The 18,206-nt window shown below is 47.5% G+C and overlaps 1 protein-coding gene across 1 annotated transcript in view; it reads left to right on the top strand.

Annotated features, from left to right (window-relative positions):
* rassf3 (Ras association domain family member 3) overlaps positions 1-15,215 on the top strand; it is a 52,731-nt gene extending 37,516 nt beyond the window's left edge. Inside the window, exons 2-5 of the mRNA XM_055650657.1 lie at positions 8,205-8,312; positions 9,181-9,451; positions 10,114-10,229; positions 11,510-15,215. Coding sequence (XP_055506632.1) covers positions 8,205-8,312; positions 9,181-9,451; positions 10,114-10,229; positions 11,510-11,659 — 645 coding nt within the window. The 3' untranslated portion in view covers positions 11,660-15,215. The remainder of the gene's footprint in view (positions 1-8,204; positions 8,313-9,180; positions 9,452-10,113; positions 10,230-11,509) is intronic.
* Positions 15,216-18,206: the final 2,991 nt, after the last annotated feature.

Here is an 18,206-nt window from a genome sequence, read left to right as displayed (position 1 = left end):
ATCTGTACATTGTGGGCGGCTTGATTGTAACCCTGTATAGTCTTTTCACTGGATAGCACGTAACAAAATGCCTTTCGATGTTCCTCGGTACGCATGACAATAAGCTAAGCTAAACACTGTGGAAATTGACACACACACAGGGCTGCACTTCACTTTAACTGGAGCCGTGCTTTGGCAGCTAGTTAATGCTTACATTTTCCACAGTAAGTTGAGTAAAGCTCTTTTACATACATGCAAAGCGACTGTGGTTGTACGAGATTAGTGCCCTGTTTGGTGAAGTGGGTGTGGTGCCAACCAGTGGGTGCATGGATCAGGATGGCGTTGAGCTTACAATGGTGTTGTTGGAGTCACCCTCACCCGGGCAAGCTGAGAGTGTTCCCTCTCATTCTAGACATCTGCCTTATAGATGGTGGAATCACAGAACAAGGAACTAACCTCATTCCATCACTGCCTAGAGCGGCGCAGCGGGTAGAGCTGCTACCTCACAGCAGCTCTCGATCCAGGTTCAATCCTGACCTCGGGTGCTGTCTGTGCGGAGTTTGCACGTTCTCCCTGTGACGGTGTGCGTTTCATCCGGGGGTATCCTCCCCCTCTCCACACAGCCCAAAGATGTGAGTGTTTGTAGGTTAATTGGCCCCTGGTGTAGTGAGCGAATGAGAAAGTGGGATAACATAGAACTAGTGTGTGAACGGGTGATAGATGGTCGGTGCGGACTTGGTGGAACGAAGGGCCTGTTTCATGCTGTATCTCTACAAAGTAAACTAAACTGTGTTTTGCATGCATGCAAAAGAGCTTTAGTCAACTGACAGTAGGAAATGCAAGTGTTAACTAGCTGCCTCCCTCAGTACTGTTCATGTTATATGGAAGAGCGTGTGGCGGTTAATGGCAGTTTTCTGAAAGAACAAAGCAGGCTCTTGATCAGCTGGGTCAGTGGGCTGCGGAATGCAGCAATGCAGATCAGTTTTGCATTTTGCCAAGTCAAACCAGGGCAAGATCTTTCCAGTGAATAGTAGGGCCTTGGTAAGTGGTGTAGAGCAGAGGGATCTAGGATTATAGGTACATAGTTCCCTGCAAGCGCCTTCATGGGTAGATATGGTGGTCAAGAAGGCTTTTGGCACATTGGCCTTCATCAGTCAGGGCATTGAGTATTGAGATGTTACGTTGCAGTTGTACAAGAAGTGGTGAAGCCACATTTGGAGTATTTATATTCTGTGTTGGTCACCTTGCTAGAGGAAGGATGTCATGAAGTTGGAAAGAATGCAGAGAAGATTTACGAGGATGTTGGCAAGATTTGAGGGACTGAGCCATAGGGAGAGGTTGGGCAGGCGAGGACGATATTGCTTGGAGTGCAGGAGGCTGAGGGCTGAGCTGATGGAGATGTATCAAATGATGAGGGGAATAGATTGGGTGAATGCACAATCTTTCACCCAGGCTAGGGGAATCAAAAGCCATAGGATATAGGTTTAAGCTGAGAGGGAAAAGATATAAAAAGAACCTCAGGGGCAACTTTTTAACTTTGAAGGTTGTTGGTATATGGAACAAACTGCCAGAGGAGGTAGTTGAGGCAGGTGCTATAACAACATTTAAAAGACACTTGGTTAGGTTCATGGATAGGAAATGTTTAGAGGCATCTGGGCCGAACACAGGCAAATGGGACTAGCATAGATGGGACAACTTGGTCTGCATGAACGAGTTGGACTGAAGGGCTGTTTTTGTGATGCGTGACTCTAGGACCAGCATGGTGGCGCAGTGGTAAAGTTGCTGCCTTATAGCGTTTGCAGCGCCAGAGATCCGGGTTTGATCCTAATTACGCGTGCTGTCTGCACGGAGTTTGCACGTTCTCCCTGTGACCGCATGGGTTTTCTCCGAGATCTTCTGTTTCCTCCCACACTCCAATGACGTACAGGTTTGTAGGTTAATTTGCTTGATATAAATGTAAACTGTCCCTAGTGTGTTAATGTGCGGGGATTGCTGGTCGGTGCAGACTCAGTGGGCCGAAGGGCCTGTTTCTGCGCTGTATCTCTAAACTAAACTAAAGACTAAAGGGAATTAAATAACTCTCCCGAGATGCAGTGTAGGGAATTGAGGTGCAGCTGTGGAGGCCACGTCATTGGATATTTTTAAGGTGGGGATTGACGGGGATGGAGAAGGCAGGAGAATGGGGCTAGACATACAGTGTGGAAACAGGCCCTTTGGCCCAACTTGCCCTCGCCGACCAACAGGCCCAATCTAAACTAGTTCCACCTGCCTGCTTTTGGTCAATATTCATCTAAACCTACCCTATCCATGTGTAAGGGAAATGCAGATGCTGATTCACACCAAAGATAGACACAAAATGCAGGAGTAACTCAGTGGGTCAGGCAGCATCTCTGAAGAAAAGAAATAGGTGACGTTTCAGGCCTGATGAAAGATCTTGACTCAAACGTCACCTATTCCTTTTCTCCAGAGATGCTGCTTGATCCGCTGAGTTACTCCAGCATTTTGTGTCTACTCTATCCATGTACCTGTCTAAATGTTTCTTAAAAGTTGTGATAGTACCTGCCTCAACTACCGCCTCCGGCAGCTTGTTTCATACACCCACTATCCTTTGCATAAAAAAAGGTCCCCCTCATGTTCCTATTAAATCTTTCCCCCTTCATCTTAAACCTATGTCCTCCTCTGTTGAGAGGGAAAGATAGATCAGCCATGATTGAATGGCATAGATTCGATGGGGCAAATGGCCTACTTCTGCTCCTATGACTTAGGAACATGAACATCTTCAGAAGTAACCAGAGGTTTAATGAGCCTTTGTACCCATGGAGATGAACCTAGTATCATAATCATCATAATCATAGAATAATGGCTGCCTCACCAACGGTCTGTCTTGCCTTTTTCCTTCTTTGTGTTTTCAGTCTGTTGTAAAATGTATGTTTTAGTTTATCTTTTGTTTTTGTGTTATGTTGTGGTATTGTTGTAGTGGGGTGGGCGGGGGAAACTTTTTTAATCTCTTTCCTCGACGGAGATGCGACATTTTCCGTGTATCTCCCGTCTGCACGGCGGCCTAACATCGTGGAGCTGCCGGCCTCTTGCTGGGACCACGGGAGCTCCAAGCGCGGGAGCCTGCGGGCTTTAACACCGTGGAGCTCGTAGTCTCTGATTAGGGACCGGTATCGGGAGCTTCGACCGCCCCGATTGCGGGAGCTTCAATCGCCTCGGCTGCGGGTGGTTTGACACCCCCGACCGCAGGAGAAAAAGGAGGAAAGAAGATAAGACTTTATTTCCTTCTATCACATCTTTATGTTAAATGTTTATGTAATTGTGTGTCAATGTTGCATATTTGGTACGACTGTATGGCAAACCACATTCCTCATATGTTGCAAAACTTACTTGGCTACTAAATTACGATTATAATTATGATTATTACGGCAACAATCAGTCACTGAGACATTGAGCAGCAATGTTCCAATCTTTGCAGAACATCAAGTAGTCGAGACAAGTTGAGTTGTTTAGGAAGCGTGCCATGTATTTATAAAATCCTTCACAAGCTGCCTAAAATTGCCCTCAAAAGGCACAAAAATCAGTCTACATCTCAGAGTTTAGTTTAGTTTAGAGATACAGCATGGAAACAGGCCCAGCGAGTCTACGCCGACCAACACTCGCCTGTTCACTAGCACTATTTCTTGCTCACTTGAGACAATTCACAGAAGCCAATTAACCTGCAAACCTGCACATCTTTAGAGTGTGAGAGGAAACCGGAGCACCCGGAGGAAACCCACGCGGTCACAGGGAGAACGTGCAAACACACAGGCAGCATCCGTAGACAAGATTGAAGCCGGGACTCTGGCGCTGTGATGCAGCAAGTCTGCCGCTGCACCACTTAAGAGATTGAGAGGATCAAAGAGATTTATTCTAAAAACAGTGCACAGCACAGTTATTTGTACTGAGTGTAAAAAGACGAGATGTTAGTGCTATCAACGTCAATCAGAAAATGGTGAGAACAGATCCCGCTCCTGAGACAAGTGCAAAAACCTCTCAAAGACATTAATGTATATGTTGAACATCAAGGATCCCCTGTGGAACAGCCGGGGAGCTATGCATAGTGACCTGGTTGATATTTAAACCCCTCATCAACACGACACTGTGGCACAGCTGGTAGAGCCACTGCCCTTAAAGCGCCAGAGACCCGAGTTCGATCCTGACTTCGGGGGCTGTCTGTACGGAGTTTGCATATTCATAAGAGATAGGAGCAGAATTAGGTAATGTGACGCATCAAGTCTACTCCGCCATTGAATCATGGCTGATCTACCTTTCCCTCTCAGCCCCATTCTCCTGCCTTCTCACCATAACCCCTGACACATTCTCCCTGTGACCGCGTGGGATTCCTCCGGGTGCTCCGGCTTCTTCCCACATCGTAAAGTCGTTCAGATCTGTAGGCTCATTGGCTTCTGTAAATTGACCCGAGTGCTTAGAGACTGGATGCAAAAATGGGATAACATAGAACTAGTGTGAAAGGGTGGTCGATGGTCGGCATGGACTAGGTGGGCTGAAGGGCCTGTTTCCACTCTGTATATCGAAACTCTACCTCGGTACAATGAAACTCCTTATTTGCACACAATTCGGTAAACAAATCTTACTATACATAGGGGCACAATCTTACTTGAGTGCAAGAGTTCAGTGCAAGAATAGTACTGCACTTCCCTGAAAAAGAGACCTCGCCTGTCCATTCTCTCTAGTGATGCTGCCTGACCCTCTGAGTTACTCCAGCACTGTGCTTTGCTCAAGATTCCAGCATCTGCAATTCCTTATGTCACCTCTCCTTCCCCCTCTCTCTCTCTCCCTCCTCTCTCCCTCTCTCTCTGTCCCTCTCTACAACTCACCTCTCCCACCCACCTTTATTTTGCACTCCCGTTCTCTCGTCCTCCTTGCTTATCAGAAAGGCCTAATCCTCTGAAAATAACATTTGAACATTTTTTTTGCCCCTAATTATTGCTTGGCAAATTGTCCTTCCCCGAATGTGAACCTGTTGAAACATAGTCTCGAAACGAGCATTGCTCCAAACTGCCGAATCCGAAGATGCAGCCAGCCAAGAGTAACTTGCAGCTTAAATATAACTTGTTTAGAATTCTGGCAGGAGCTTCAAGAAATAAACTGGCCATATATGGTGTGGGATCAGGAGTAGTGTTAATGCAATGGGATATTCAGTCATTGGTCGCAATGAATATTATTGGAGCTGAGATATTTTCCTCTGTCAGGTTGTTGGTTCTAAAGAAGTATTCGTGCAAACATTTCTGGTGGCAGAAATTGCGTTTAAGGCAAATTTGCAAAGTTGAGGGTAAGGCATGTTAGAAACATAGAAACATAGAAATTAGGTGCAGGAGTAGGCCATTCGGCCCTTCGAGCCTGCACCGCTATGATCATGGCTGATCATCCAACTCAGTATCCTGCCTGTCTTCTCTCCCATTCAATCCCTTTAGCCACAAGGCTCTAACCTCTTAAATATAGCCAATGAACTGGCCTCAACTACCTTCCAGAGAGTTCCAGAGATTCCCACTCTGTGTGAAAAATTTTTTTCTCATCTCGGTCCTAAAGGATTTCCCCTTTATACTTAAACTGTGACCCCTTGTCCTGGACTTCCCCAACATCGGGAACAATCTTCCTGCATCTAGCCGTCCAACCCCTTAAGAATTTTGTAAGTTTCTATAAGATCCCCCCTCAATCTTCTAAATTCTAGCGAAATTGTGGCAACAGGCTAGATTCTACCTCTGTTCAGAGGGGATTTCGAGTGTCCCTCTTCTCACCCACACACTAGTTCTAACCTACACACTCGGAACAATTTACAGAAGCCAATTAACCTACAAACCTGTATGTCTTTGGAAGATGGGAGGAAACCAGAGTACCCGGAGAAAACCCACACGGTCACCAGGGAGAACGTGCAAACTCCACACGGACCGCACCCGTAGTCAGGATCGAACCTGGGTATCTGCCGCTGTAAGGCAGCAGGTGACAGGGGGTGAGACTATTCCTTGATTATGCTGGTGGCCTTGCCGAGGCAGCGTGAAGTGTAGATGGAGTCCACGCCGACCATCGATCACCCGTTCACATTAGTTCTATACTACACATGAGGGACAATCTATGGAAGACAAGCAACTAACAATTCTTCACGTCTTTGAAATGTGGGAGGAAACCAGGGCACCCGGTGAAAACCCACACGGTCACAAGGAGAACGTACAAACTCTGTACAGACAGCAGCCGTAGTCAGGATCGAACCCGGGTCTCTGGCGCTGTAGGACAGCAACTCTACCGCTGCGCCACTGTGCTGTCCCCAAAGAGGGCATAGCTATAAAATGAGAGGGGAGAAAGTTTAATGGAGATGTGCGGGGCAAGTATTTTTACACAGAGAGTGGTGTGGTAATGGAACACATTGGCACACAGGTGGTGGAGGAGGCAGATACGATAGTGGTGTTTAAGAGGCTTTTAGACGGGCACATGGAAGTGCAGGGAATAGAGGGATATGGATCACGTACTGGCATCATGGCGTCATGTTGGGCACAAACATTGTGGGCCGAAGGGCCTGTTCCTGTGCTGTACTTTTCTATGTCACACTTCCCAAATCCTGGTTCCTATCCCAACATCACTGTGTGAACTCCTTCACTGGAAAGACCACAGCAGTTCACCATCTCAAGGGTAATTAGAGGAGGGGAATTAGATTCTATCCGACTCAGATGGACAGCACAGTGGTACAGCGTTAGAGTTGCTGCCTGACATCGCCAGAGCATATAATTTGGCCCTATGGTGCTAGTGTACGGGGTAATCGCTGGTCGGCGCAGACTTGAAGGGCCTGTTTCCACGCTGTATCTCTACAATCTAAAACTCTAAATATGTGTCCAAACACATTTGAGAAAGCAAACGTCCGAAATTTGGAGACGCGAGGAACTGCAGTTGCCGGTTTATAGAAAAAGACACAAAGTGCTGGAGTAACACTGCGGGTCAGGGAGCATCCCCGGAGAGCATGGATAGGTAACGTATTGGGTTGGGCCCCTTCTTCAAGCCGAGTGACAGTGTAGGAAGGAACTTCAGGTGCTGGTTTAAACCGAAGATAGACACACAAAGCTGGAGTAACTCAGCGGGACAGGCAGCATCTCTGGAGAGAAGGAATAGGTGACTTTTTGAGTTGGGACCTTTTTTCAAGCAGAGTAGTGGGGAGCAAAGATCCTATAGCAGAGCTCTGCTATAGGATCTTTGGTGGGGAGAAAGCTGCAAGTGAAGTAGGTGGATCTCCAGAGCTTCATAGTGGCTTCACAAAACTTGCTCAACAGTGGCATCTGGTGGCAAGAGGTTAAATTACATCAGGGTGTCAGCCATCAGACAAAAGGAAATATGGCCATTTTTCACAAGGTTTTAAGTCAGCATTTGGACAGGTGACTGGATAAGAAAAGAATAGAGGGATTTAGGCCAAAGACTGGAAAATGGTTTAGAATTGTTAGATATCCCAGTCACCATTGTTGAGTTGGGGTCGATGGGCCTGTTTCCGTGCTATACAACTTTATATGATAAGGATTTTGCTGGGCGACACAAAATGAAATAGCGTGGCACAATGGCACAACTCGTAGAGACGCTGCCTCAGTGCCAGAGACCCGGATTCGATTCCGACCTCAGGTGCTGTCTGTGTGTGGAGTTTGCACGTTCTTCCCGTGACCGTGTGGGTTTTCTCCGGGTGCTTTGGTTTCCTCCCACATCCCAAAGACTTGCGGCTCTGCAGGTTATTCGGTTCTTTGTAAATGGCCCTCTTGTGTGTAGGGAGTGGATGAGAAAGTGGGATAACATAGAACTAGTGTGAACAGGTGATCGATGGTTAGTGTGGACTCGGTCGGCTGAAGGACCTATTTCCATCTATGAAGGTTCTGAAGAAAGGCCTTGACCCAAAACGTCACCCATTCCTTCTCCCCAGAGATGCTGCCTGTCCTGCTGAGTTACTCCAGCATTTTGAGTGTATCTTCTATTTAAAACAACATCTGCAGTTCCTTCCTACACATTGGATGTATTTCATTGCACACTAAGCATTGGAGTGAAGAGCCAGCACTGCATGTGAGATGATCCTGTCTGATGCACTTGTCACGCTGACCCCTTGGGTCAGTTGAAGGGTTTCCCTCCTGTGGAGTTTAACTGGTGATTCTCACTCCCTTCCCTGCGACCACTGATCGTTATTTAACCCCTTTATGTTGCAGGATGTCGGAAAGGAACACGTGCCGCAGAAACTACTCACTAAGGAAGAGCTCAAGCAGAAGGTCGAAGCCTACAACTCTTCCGTTACCAACCGGTTAAGAATGAGCTGGGTAAGTGAATGTCCACCACACCTGATGGAAATGTTGGACTTCCCCTCTGGGTTCTAAATGGACGAGCTAAGATGGGGCATTTTGGTCAGCGTTGATTCGGGCGGCACGGTGGCGCAGCGGTGGTGGTGCTGCCTCACAGCTCCAGAGGCCCCGGTTCGATCCTGACTACAGGCACTATGAATGTGAATGTGAATGTGAACCATCCTACCAAAAACTAGGGAGACACTCACTAGAGACACATGGGGACTATCTTTAATCGGACTTTACTGGACTTTACCTTGCACTGAACATTAATCACGTTATTCTCTTTATCCTGTATCTCTACACTGCGGATGGCTAGATTGTAATCATGTATTGTCTTTCTGCTGACTGGTTAGCACACGACAAAAGCTTTTCACTGTACCTTGGTACACGTGACAATAAACTAAACTAAACTAAAGTGAACAGAGTTTTTACGTTCTCCCTGTGACCGTGTGGGTTTTCTCCGAGAGCTCTGGTTTCCTCCCACATTCCAAACACTTACAAATGTGTGCGTTAATTGGCTTCTGTGAATTGCCCCTAATGTGCAGAGAGTGGATGTGAAACTGAGAAACATCAAACTAGTATTCAGATGATGGATGGTCGGCATGGACTTGGGCCGGAGGGCCTGTTTCCATGCTGTATCTCTGAACTCTATCACCACACTAAACTAAACTAAATGTGTGGGAAGGAACTGCAGATGCTGGTCGGAGTCTGAAGAAGGGCTTCAACCCGAAACGTCTCCTATTCCTTCCCTCCAGGGATGCTGCCCGATCCACTGAGTTACTCCAGCACTTTGTGTCGATCACCCGCGCTAAACTAAGCTAAACTAAACGTTTTGCCTTTCCAGAACACGAATGACGTCTACACTGGTTTCATCAAGGTTCAGATGGACCTGCACAGACCCATCACCATACGGGCCATGTCAGCTCCAGGCAGCCACGTGTATAACAGCATCAACGAGACAGCCTTCTACTTGCCAAAGGATACCGTCAACACACTGCACATCAGCAGCTGCAACACGGTCAAGGACGTGATCCAGGCGCTGCTGCAGAAGTTCACGGTGGTGGATAACCCCGCCAAGTTTGCACTCTTCCAGCAGTTCTACGTGGGGGATCAGGGTAAGGCTTGCAGGCTTTGACAGGTCTCTCGACAGGGGCGGCACCGTGGCACAGCAGTAGAGTTGCTGCTTCACAGCGCCACAGACCCAGGTTCGATCTTGACTACGGGTGCTGTCGATGCGGCGTTTGTACATTCTCCCTATGACTGTGTGGGTTTTCTCCAGGGTGCTCCGGTTTCTTCCCACCAAAGTCCTGCCGGTTTGTAGGTTAATTGGCTTTGGTAAAGATTGTAAATTGTCCCTAGTGTGTGTAGGATAGTACGAGTGTAGGATAATGCTGCTGCGGAAACAGGCCCTGTGGCCCACCGACCAATGATCCCCATATATTAGCACTATCCGATACACACTAGGGACAATTGTTACATTTACCAAGCCACTTAACCTATGTCTTTAGAGTGGGAGGGAACCAAAGATCTCGGATAAAACCCACGCAGGTCACGGGGAGAAGGTACAAACTCCGTACAGACGCCACCCGTAGTCTGGATGGAACCCGGGTCTCCGGCGCTGCATGTACAGTAAGGCAACAACGCTAACGCTGCGCCAACCTGTCGTCCTTGTCACACCGTGTCACCGTACTAGGCCTCTGGCCCATCAGTGACACATGGACATCATTGACATGGTACACCTGTACAACTAACCCTGTCTCCGCTTCTCTACCTCTAGTTCACTCGCACAAGCTGTCAGATGGAGAGAACCCCCTTTACCTGCGCCTGCTTGCCGGACCCGGCTCGGATGCCTTGAGCTTTGTACTGCGAGAGTACGAGACCGGGGAAGTCTTGGTGAGTGACCCCTCTCTATCTCAAGTGGTCATGGGTTTTAGTGTCATAGAGTCATACAGCATGGAAACAGGCCCTTTGGCCCAACTTGCCCATGCCGACCAAGATGCTCCATTAACATTAGTCCCACCTGCCTGCATTTCTAAACACTTCCTATCCATGTATCTACACCAATGTTGTTTACATGTTGTTACAATACCCATCTCTACTTCCTCCACTGGCAGCTCACCCCTTATACCCATCACCCTCCTTGTGAAAAAGTTGCTCCTCAGTTTCCTATTAAATCTTTCCCCCCTCACCTGAAACCTAAGTCGTCTGGTTCTTGATTCCCCTACTCTGGGTAAAAGAAGGCAATCTTGATTCAGTTGCAAGAATCTTTGGTAGACTTATTCAATGTCAATAAAACCAAGGAATTAATCCTTGACTTCAGAAAAGAAACATTTTCGTTATTAAAACTTGTCCCTCTCATCTGAAACCCATGTTGTCTGGATCTTGATTGCCCAACTCTGGGTGAAAGATTGTGTATCTACCTTATCTATCTGTTTCCTTCCCTTCAAGATCTTGTACACCTCTATAAGATCACCCCTCACCCTCCTGCGCTCTAAGGAATAGAGTCCTAGCCTGCTCAACCTCTCCCCGTAGCTCAGGCCCTCGAGTCCAGGCACCATCCTCATAATTCTCCTCTGCACCCTTTGCCGCCGTGACCACATCTTCCCTCCAACAGGCTGACCAAAACTGAACACAATACTCCTCATGCGGCCTCCCTGAAAGTATTGTACAACTGCAACATTACAAAGTGAGCAGGAGCACTCCATCACTTTGTATCTAGTTATGTAAACCAGCATCTGCAGTTCCTTTTGTCTGCGAGTGAAGGATATTATCAAAGGTCAGAAGGTTGGATATTAATATGCAGAGCAATGGATACTTTTAAGGCGGAGATTGACAGATTCTTGATTAGTATGGGTGTCAGGGGTTATGGGGAGAAGGCAGGAGAATGGGGTTGAGATGGAACATTAGATTGAATGACAGAGTAGACGTGATGGGCCGAATGGCCTAATTCTGCCCCTATAATTTATGAAGAATAGCTCCAACGTGTCCTCCTTGTGTTCTTCAAGGTTTGATTTATGCCTCTTGATTCAGTAGATTGTAAATCACCATGGGTTACCTCTGACACAATGTTCCCGCCTGTTGAATGTATCCGCGTTGATTGCTGCTGTGGGGTCCGGGATTGTCTTGGTTTTGTTTTGTCCAGCACCTTCACCCCTGATCTCTTGTTCCCCCAGTGGGAGGCCTTCAGCCTGCCGGAGCTGCAGAACTTCCTGCGGATACTGAGCAAGGAGGAAGAGGATCAGTTCAAGCTGCTGGAGAAACGCTACATGACCTACAGGGCCAAGCTGGAGGCCGCCTTGAGATCCACGGGAAAACCGGATTAACCCCAGAGTAACGGCAAGCGGTGCCTGGTCCCAGTGTTGGGAAGCTGTGGACAGAGGGATGCGTGCACGTGTAGTCAGCAGGGAGTTAACCTTCAAACCTGAAGACTTCTGTTTCAGCGGGAGGACTTAGTTGGTTGAACCAACCGTGGAACATTGGACCCAATGGACTAGAGCCAGACTATCTCACACCTTGTGCGGCCACCAAGTTTGCTGGGCAATTCGTGAAGGGTGTTCGGCAGCCAGCAAACGTTGGACGTGCTTCAACGCCAGTGAGATCTCCTTGCGTTGACCTCGTGCGCAAAGTATTTATGGCGGTGGTTCTAACACGCCAGCATTCACACAGCCTGATGCCTTAGCAAAGCCCCTGACCTCCATGGCCTCCATGTTCTGCTTGTGTAGAGGGACCATAATGACTGCATTCAACATGATAACCCTGCAACTTGAGAACTCACGGGGAGCCATCTTTAACGGTTCCTGCACAACCCGCAAATTTACAGTGCCGAATGTTTAACGATTGAATGCTCAATATTATATTTTAAGGACACTAAAATCGAGACGTACAGCATTGAAACAGGCCCATTTTAAGGACAGTAAACCAGACACAAACAGGCCCATTTTAAGGAAGTAGAGACATACGGTGTCGGATCAGGCCCATTTTAAGGATAGGAAGCTACACGTGAAAATTATGACAAAGGAGGCAAAGAGGTTGAGACGGGTTGAAACACCCAAGATGACCACCTAGTTTGGGCAACACAGCGGTGCAGCGGTAGAGTTGCTGCCTTACAGCGCCGGAGACCCGGGTTCGATCCTGACTACAGGTGCTGTCTGGGGAGTTTCCTCCTACACTCCAAATACATACAGGTCTGTAGGCTAATTGGCTTCGGTAAAAATTGTAAATTGTTCCTAGTGTGTAGGATAGTGCGAGTGTACGGGGTGATTGCTGGTCGGCACAGACTCGGTGGGCCGAAGGGCCTGTTTCCGAGCTGTATCTCTAAAGTTTATTATCTAAAGTTTAAAATCAGTGAGGTAGGAGGTGGGAGATGGGTTTGGGGAAGTGTTGAAGAATGGTGTTGAGATGAAGTGTAAAGACAGCGTGCAGGAGAGATGTTGAGATGTAGAGGAAACTGGGGGCGTGGTGGCGCAGCGGTAGAGTTGCTGCCTTAGAGTGCCAGAGTCCCAGGTTCGATCCTAACAACGGGTGCTGTCTGTACGGAGTTTGTACGTTCTCCTTCTCCATGGATTTTCTCCGGGTGCTTCAGTTTCCTCCTACACTTCAAAGACGTACAGGTTAATTGGCTCCAGTAAATTGTCCTTAGTGTGTAGGATAGAACTAGTATACGGGGTGACCGATGGTCAGCATGGACTTGGTAGGCCGAAGGGCCTGTTTCCATGCTGCATCTCTAAACGTCACCTATTCTTGTTCTCTAGAGATGCTCTGTAAAAGTTGTAAATTATAATTTGTCCCTAGTGTGTCATAGTGGTATTAGTGTACGGGGCAATCACTGGTTGGCACGGACTGGGTGGGCCAAATTACCTGGTTCCACCCTGTACCTCGGAAGTGTCAATTTAAAGATCAGTGATGTAGAAGGCAAGAGATGGGTTTGGGGAAGTGGTGACGAGGAGTGTTGGGATGAAGTGGAAAGACAGCGTGCAGGAGATATGTTGAGATGTAGATTTGGATTTATTATGTAGGCAGGTTGGAGACCAGGATGAGAAGAAGATTAGAGGAGCTCTATTTATGTGTGGGAACAGGTTAGAAAAACAAACCAGACTTTTTAAGTGAAGCAGTAATTGCCTTGGGCACCACGTGCTCCCATCTTCAGACAGTGTTGAATGGTGACGATAGCAGGAACCTGGCCGCTAGTGAGCATCTGCTCCAGGAGATCTCTTGGCCGTTGGTATTTTTCACCCTTGTGCTCAGTGTTTTTCACCCTTGGGCTCGGTGTAGACAGGTACAGCACCCCCGGGTGTGTGTGCACTGGTCAAAGCCGTACCGAGTTGGCGGGGCTGCGTGAATATCCGGCGCGGCAGAGGTGTTCACCGGTAGAACGGCAGAAGGACGCGCCTGAGGTAAAGGTCACTCTTCCTCTTGGAGTTTTCTCACCCCAAAGCTGAGAGCGAATTAGCACGGGTCACTGAAAAACTGATCAGAGACATACTGGCCCAAGCCGGAGATGCAGCGGTTAGTACTGCTGCCCCAGGCCTGGGTTCAATGCTAACCGTGTGGAGTTTGCACGGTTCGCCTCGTGACGGAGCGGGTTTCCTTTGGGGTTGCCCGGTTTCCTCCCCCATCTCATGCCCGTGCCAGTTATTGGCTCTGAATCACCCCCTGTGGGGCCAATTTACAGAGCGCCAATTAATCGACAAACCCCACACTTCTTTGGGATGTGGGTGGAAACCAGAGCACCCGGAGGAAACCCACATGGTCCCAAGGAGAACGTGCAAACTCTAAAAACAGAAAGCAGGGGGTCAGGATCGAACCGTGTCTCTGGCGCTGTGAGGCAGCAACTCGGCCAGCTGTGCCTGTGGGTGAGAAGCAAAAGGAATGAAAGTGGAGATCTGTAAAAAATCTTAGTATACAGAGGCACAATTATACTTGTGTGCAAGAATTATAGATTACACTGAGACAGCACACAGGAGTCGCCACGATTCCAGCGCCGTTTTGTGTGATTCAAGTCTGACATCGTTAACAATATGGAGTCTTAACTTTGCCGTAAAGGCCCGTTGTCCTGGCGACGACCCTGGGTCGGAGTTCTCCCCATAACTAGAGTCCTCCAATCCAGGCAAGACCCTGGTGAATCTACTCTGCACTCTCTCCAGCCCAGCCTCCTTACCACGCGGTGACCAGGACTGCTGACAATACTCCAGGTGCAGTCCAACCAGTGTTTTGTAAAGTTACAACATAAAGTCCCAACTCTGATATGCTGTGCACTACATAGACTTTGGGGTGGGAGCAATAATATCTGCTCCTTCCCCTAACTGCTGCTGAATTACTATTTAATGTGTGGCTACTGTATGAATTTTGTCCAAAGATTAATTGCTATGAAATTGCTGTGAATTCAACATTGGTTATAAATAGATTGGTGGGGGAAGGGAGAAACTTTAAACCATTGCAGTTAGGATTCTGTCGAGGGATTGGGGAGGGAGGGGGGGTGACATTTGCAGAGAAGGGTGGACAGATACCCCCTTGAATGCCCCACAACCCCCCCCCCCAAACACTCTAAGGGCTCCAGTACCTTTGATGTGGGATCGGCACCATGTCAATGGAGGATCCATCTTTGTTGAGGATTTTCCAAATTTAGGGGCGGCACAGTGGCGCCCGGTAGAGTTGCTGCCCCAGAGACCCAGGTTCGATCCTGACTACGGGTGCTGTCTGCACAGAGTTTGCACATTCTCCCCGTGACCGCGTGGGTTTTCTCTGGGTAGTCTGGTTTCCTTCCACATCCCAAAGACGTACACGTTTGTAGGTTAATTGGCTTTGGCTTTTAAAAAAATGTAAATTGTCCCAAGCGTGAGGGATAGTGCTAGTATATGGGATGATCGTCGGTTGGTGTGGACGTTTCGACCTGTTTTTTTATCTCTGAAGACGAAAGAAACTCTACACGCAATTTCTGTTTTTTACGCTTTTCTGGGGGGCGGGGGGGGGGGGGGGGGGGGGCGGGGGTGGGGGGGGGGGCGGTGGGGGGGTGGGGGTGCAAGAGGTGAAACCAATGCTTCCACTCATGGGCTGGGGCGTCTGTCATGAGCCACGATGATCGCAGGGTGGAGAATTTAATGCCGTGTACCTTTGATGAAGGCAATATGAGCAGTTCAGTCGCCACTGCTTTGCTTGCTTGCATTTTTTATTGTGTGATAACTTATACCAAAGAATAACGTTAGGGCACTTTAGCACGTCAGGGAACTGTTGTTAAAAACCGAAGAAGAGGAAAACAAAATTGAAACTTGATATTTAAGTCTGGCGATGACCATTTTGTATTAATTTAAACGGAAAAGCTGTACCGAGTTTTTGTACTGAGCTAAAATTAACGTTTTGTTTTTGTTTTAAATAGACAATGTGGAAAAAAAAGTCTTATTTTAGTTGCCGGTTCTACACTCCCGATCTGCGTTGATTGAACGGGAGTGCCGGACAACGCTCATATTCTTTTACTGTGAATGGTAATATTTTTTTTTAACCCTTACTTGAACTGTTTGCACACCACGCCAGAACCAATGGTGGAAAACTATCCGTGGAGCTATTGCGTAACGCTCTACAGGCTGGTTGTTCTATTCCAGGGGGTTTCGTGGAGTTTGGCATTGTTTTGTTTTTTTACCGTGACTGTCAGGTGAAATAATGTCCAACTCTTCCCCTCCCCTGACGTAATCAAACACTGACAATGTCCTGCTGATCATTCCGGTGAAAGACAAGAACTGTATCGTGTTTCACTGCATCACAAACCACTTGCCGTTTTAACCAGTGTACGCAAGGGTACAAAATACAATCATTGACTCTGAAACAAGGGGCTGCATGTGTGAACAAGCACAGACTGTAAGCAGTGTATAAGGCCGAGTTGTTATTGTATTTATATTGACTGATGCAAGTGGAAATTTATTTTTATTAAGAAGGGATTATTCTCTTTCCTTTTTTAAGGTATTGCATTTGGATAAAATGGCTTTTGTAAACTGTGGCCTATTTTAATAAAGATGACATTGATGGGGATCCTGTCTGCGTGCGTGTGTGTGTCTGTTTTTATGTACCTTATTCTAGACTAAGCCACCGCCTCTGTTTGCAATACCAGCACCGTGGGCATTAGAGTTGCTGCCTCACAGCGCCAGAAACCCAGGTTCGATCCTGACCAGGAGTGCTGTCTGTATGGAGTTTGCACATTCTCCGTGTGACCACGTGGGTTTTCTCCAGGTGCTGCGGCTTCCTCCCACACTCCAAAGAAAGACGTACAGGTTTGCAGATTAATTGGCTTTGGTAAAAAAAAAAATGCAAATTGTCCCTAGCGTGTAGGGTAGTCCAAGTACGGGGATCGCAGGTCGGAACTGACTCGCTGAGCCGAAATGCCTACTTCAGCACTGTTTCATGAGAACTAAAACCTTGTGTTTTATTTGGGGGTGACGTTCCTGAAAAGCAGCGCGTCATTGAAACATGCATCAATTAAACATATGGTTCAATGCTTCCTTTATTATCACTTATTAAAATTATTTTTTGGCATACAGGTCAATGAGATTATTGGCAGTACAATCACTAGCAAAGTACAGAATGCATAGCAACAACCCACTGAGTCCATATGCAAGAGTGGCCAGGTTGTGGCACCATTTTCACAGTCCCTGCTCCAGCTGGCCGTAAAGACCCGTTGTAGCCATCGCCTCCATTCCGGTCGTCCCCTGAACCGTCGTCCCTGTCCTCCCCGACCTGGAGGGAGCAGAATGTACCCCGCCCACCCCCCATCCTTCTTGCCGGCCCTTTGTCCAGCATCTGCCACCATTCCCGTCTCCCTCTGTTTGTACAGCCAGTGATAATGAAACCAACGAGTCTACTCACTAACCTTTCCCCAGCATTTATGTTGTTTAGTTCAGAGATACAGCGTGTAAACAAACAGTCCCCTTTTCCCATCGAGTCCGCGCCCACCAGCGACCCTGTACAGAGGCCAGTGACCCTACAAACCTGCACGCCTTTGGAATGTGGGAGGAAACCGGAGCAAGTGAAGAATACCCACACAGTCACAGTGAGAACGTGCAAACTCCACACACACAGACAGCACCCGAGGTCAGGATCGAACCTGGGTCTCTGGCACTGTGAGGCAGCAAATCTATCTGCAATCACTGTGCCGACACTGATTATAGTACATTTTCTAGAATTATTGGACATAATATCAGAGCCTGGGGGTGTGATATTTCCTGTTAACATTGATTATACGTTACAGCTTCAGGTGTATTTCAAACATTGACAGGTTTAGGAATGAATGGACTGTCAGGCGGATGTGCCTGTAGTTAGCAATTAGGCCTGTAGAGGGCGAGAAGTGTATACTAAATTGACTGGGAATCCACTCGGTACAATGGATGGTAACTTTAAACAAAGCATCTTTCAGCAATTACTGACTGACCAGAAGGTGAAGGGCTTATATCTTCTTCCTATGGTCTCATACGCTTCAAGGATCGAGTGGTGGCATGGTGGTGCAGCTGGTACATTGTTGTGTTGTGTCGTGGACTTTCTGTGTTTGTGCTTTTTTTTAAATTCTATTTTATTTTTTTAATATGTTTTAATATTTATTATTTATTTATTTTTATGATACTGACTGTAAAGGGAAATTCATTTCGTTGTCTCTAATTGAGACAATGACAATACATTTGAATACAATACAACACAATACAAGGTAGAGCTGCTGTCTTATGGTGCCAGAGACCAGGATTTGATCCTGACCTCGGATGCTGTCTGTGTGGAGTTTGTACGTTCTCCCTGCCACGCTTTGTCCTGCCTCTCCTCTCTCCCAGTGTTCTTCTTCCCTACTCATGTCCATTCTCAGGCAGAACAAGCATTTCACTGTATCTCTGTACAATAATA

Source organism: Leucoraja erinacea, chromosome 19, assembly GCF_028641065.1.
Source record: "Leucoraja erinacea ecotype New England chromosome 19, Leri_hhj_1, whole genome shotgun sequence".
NCBI lineage: Eukaryota > Metazoa > Chordata > Chondrichthyes > Rajiformes > Rajidae > Leucoraja > Leucoraja erinaceus.
This window is presented reverse-complemented; position numbering and strand designations above follow the sequence as displayed.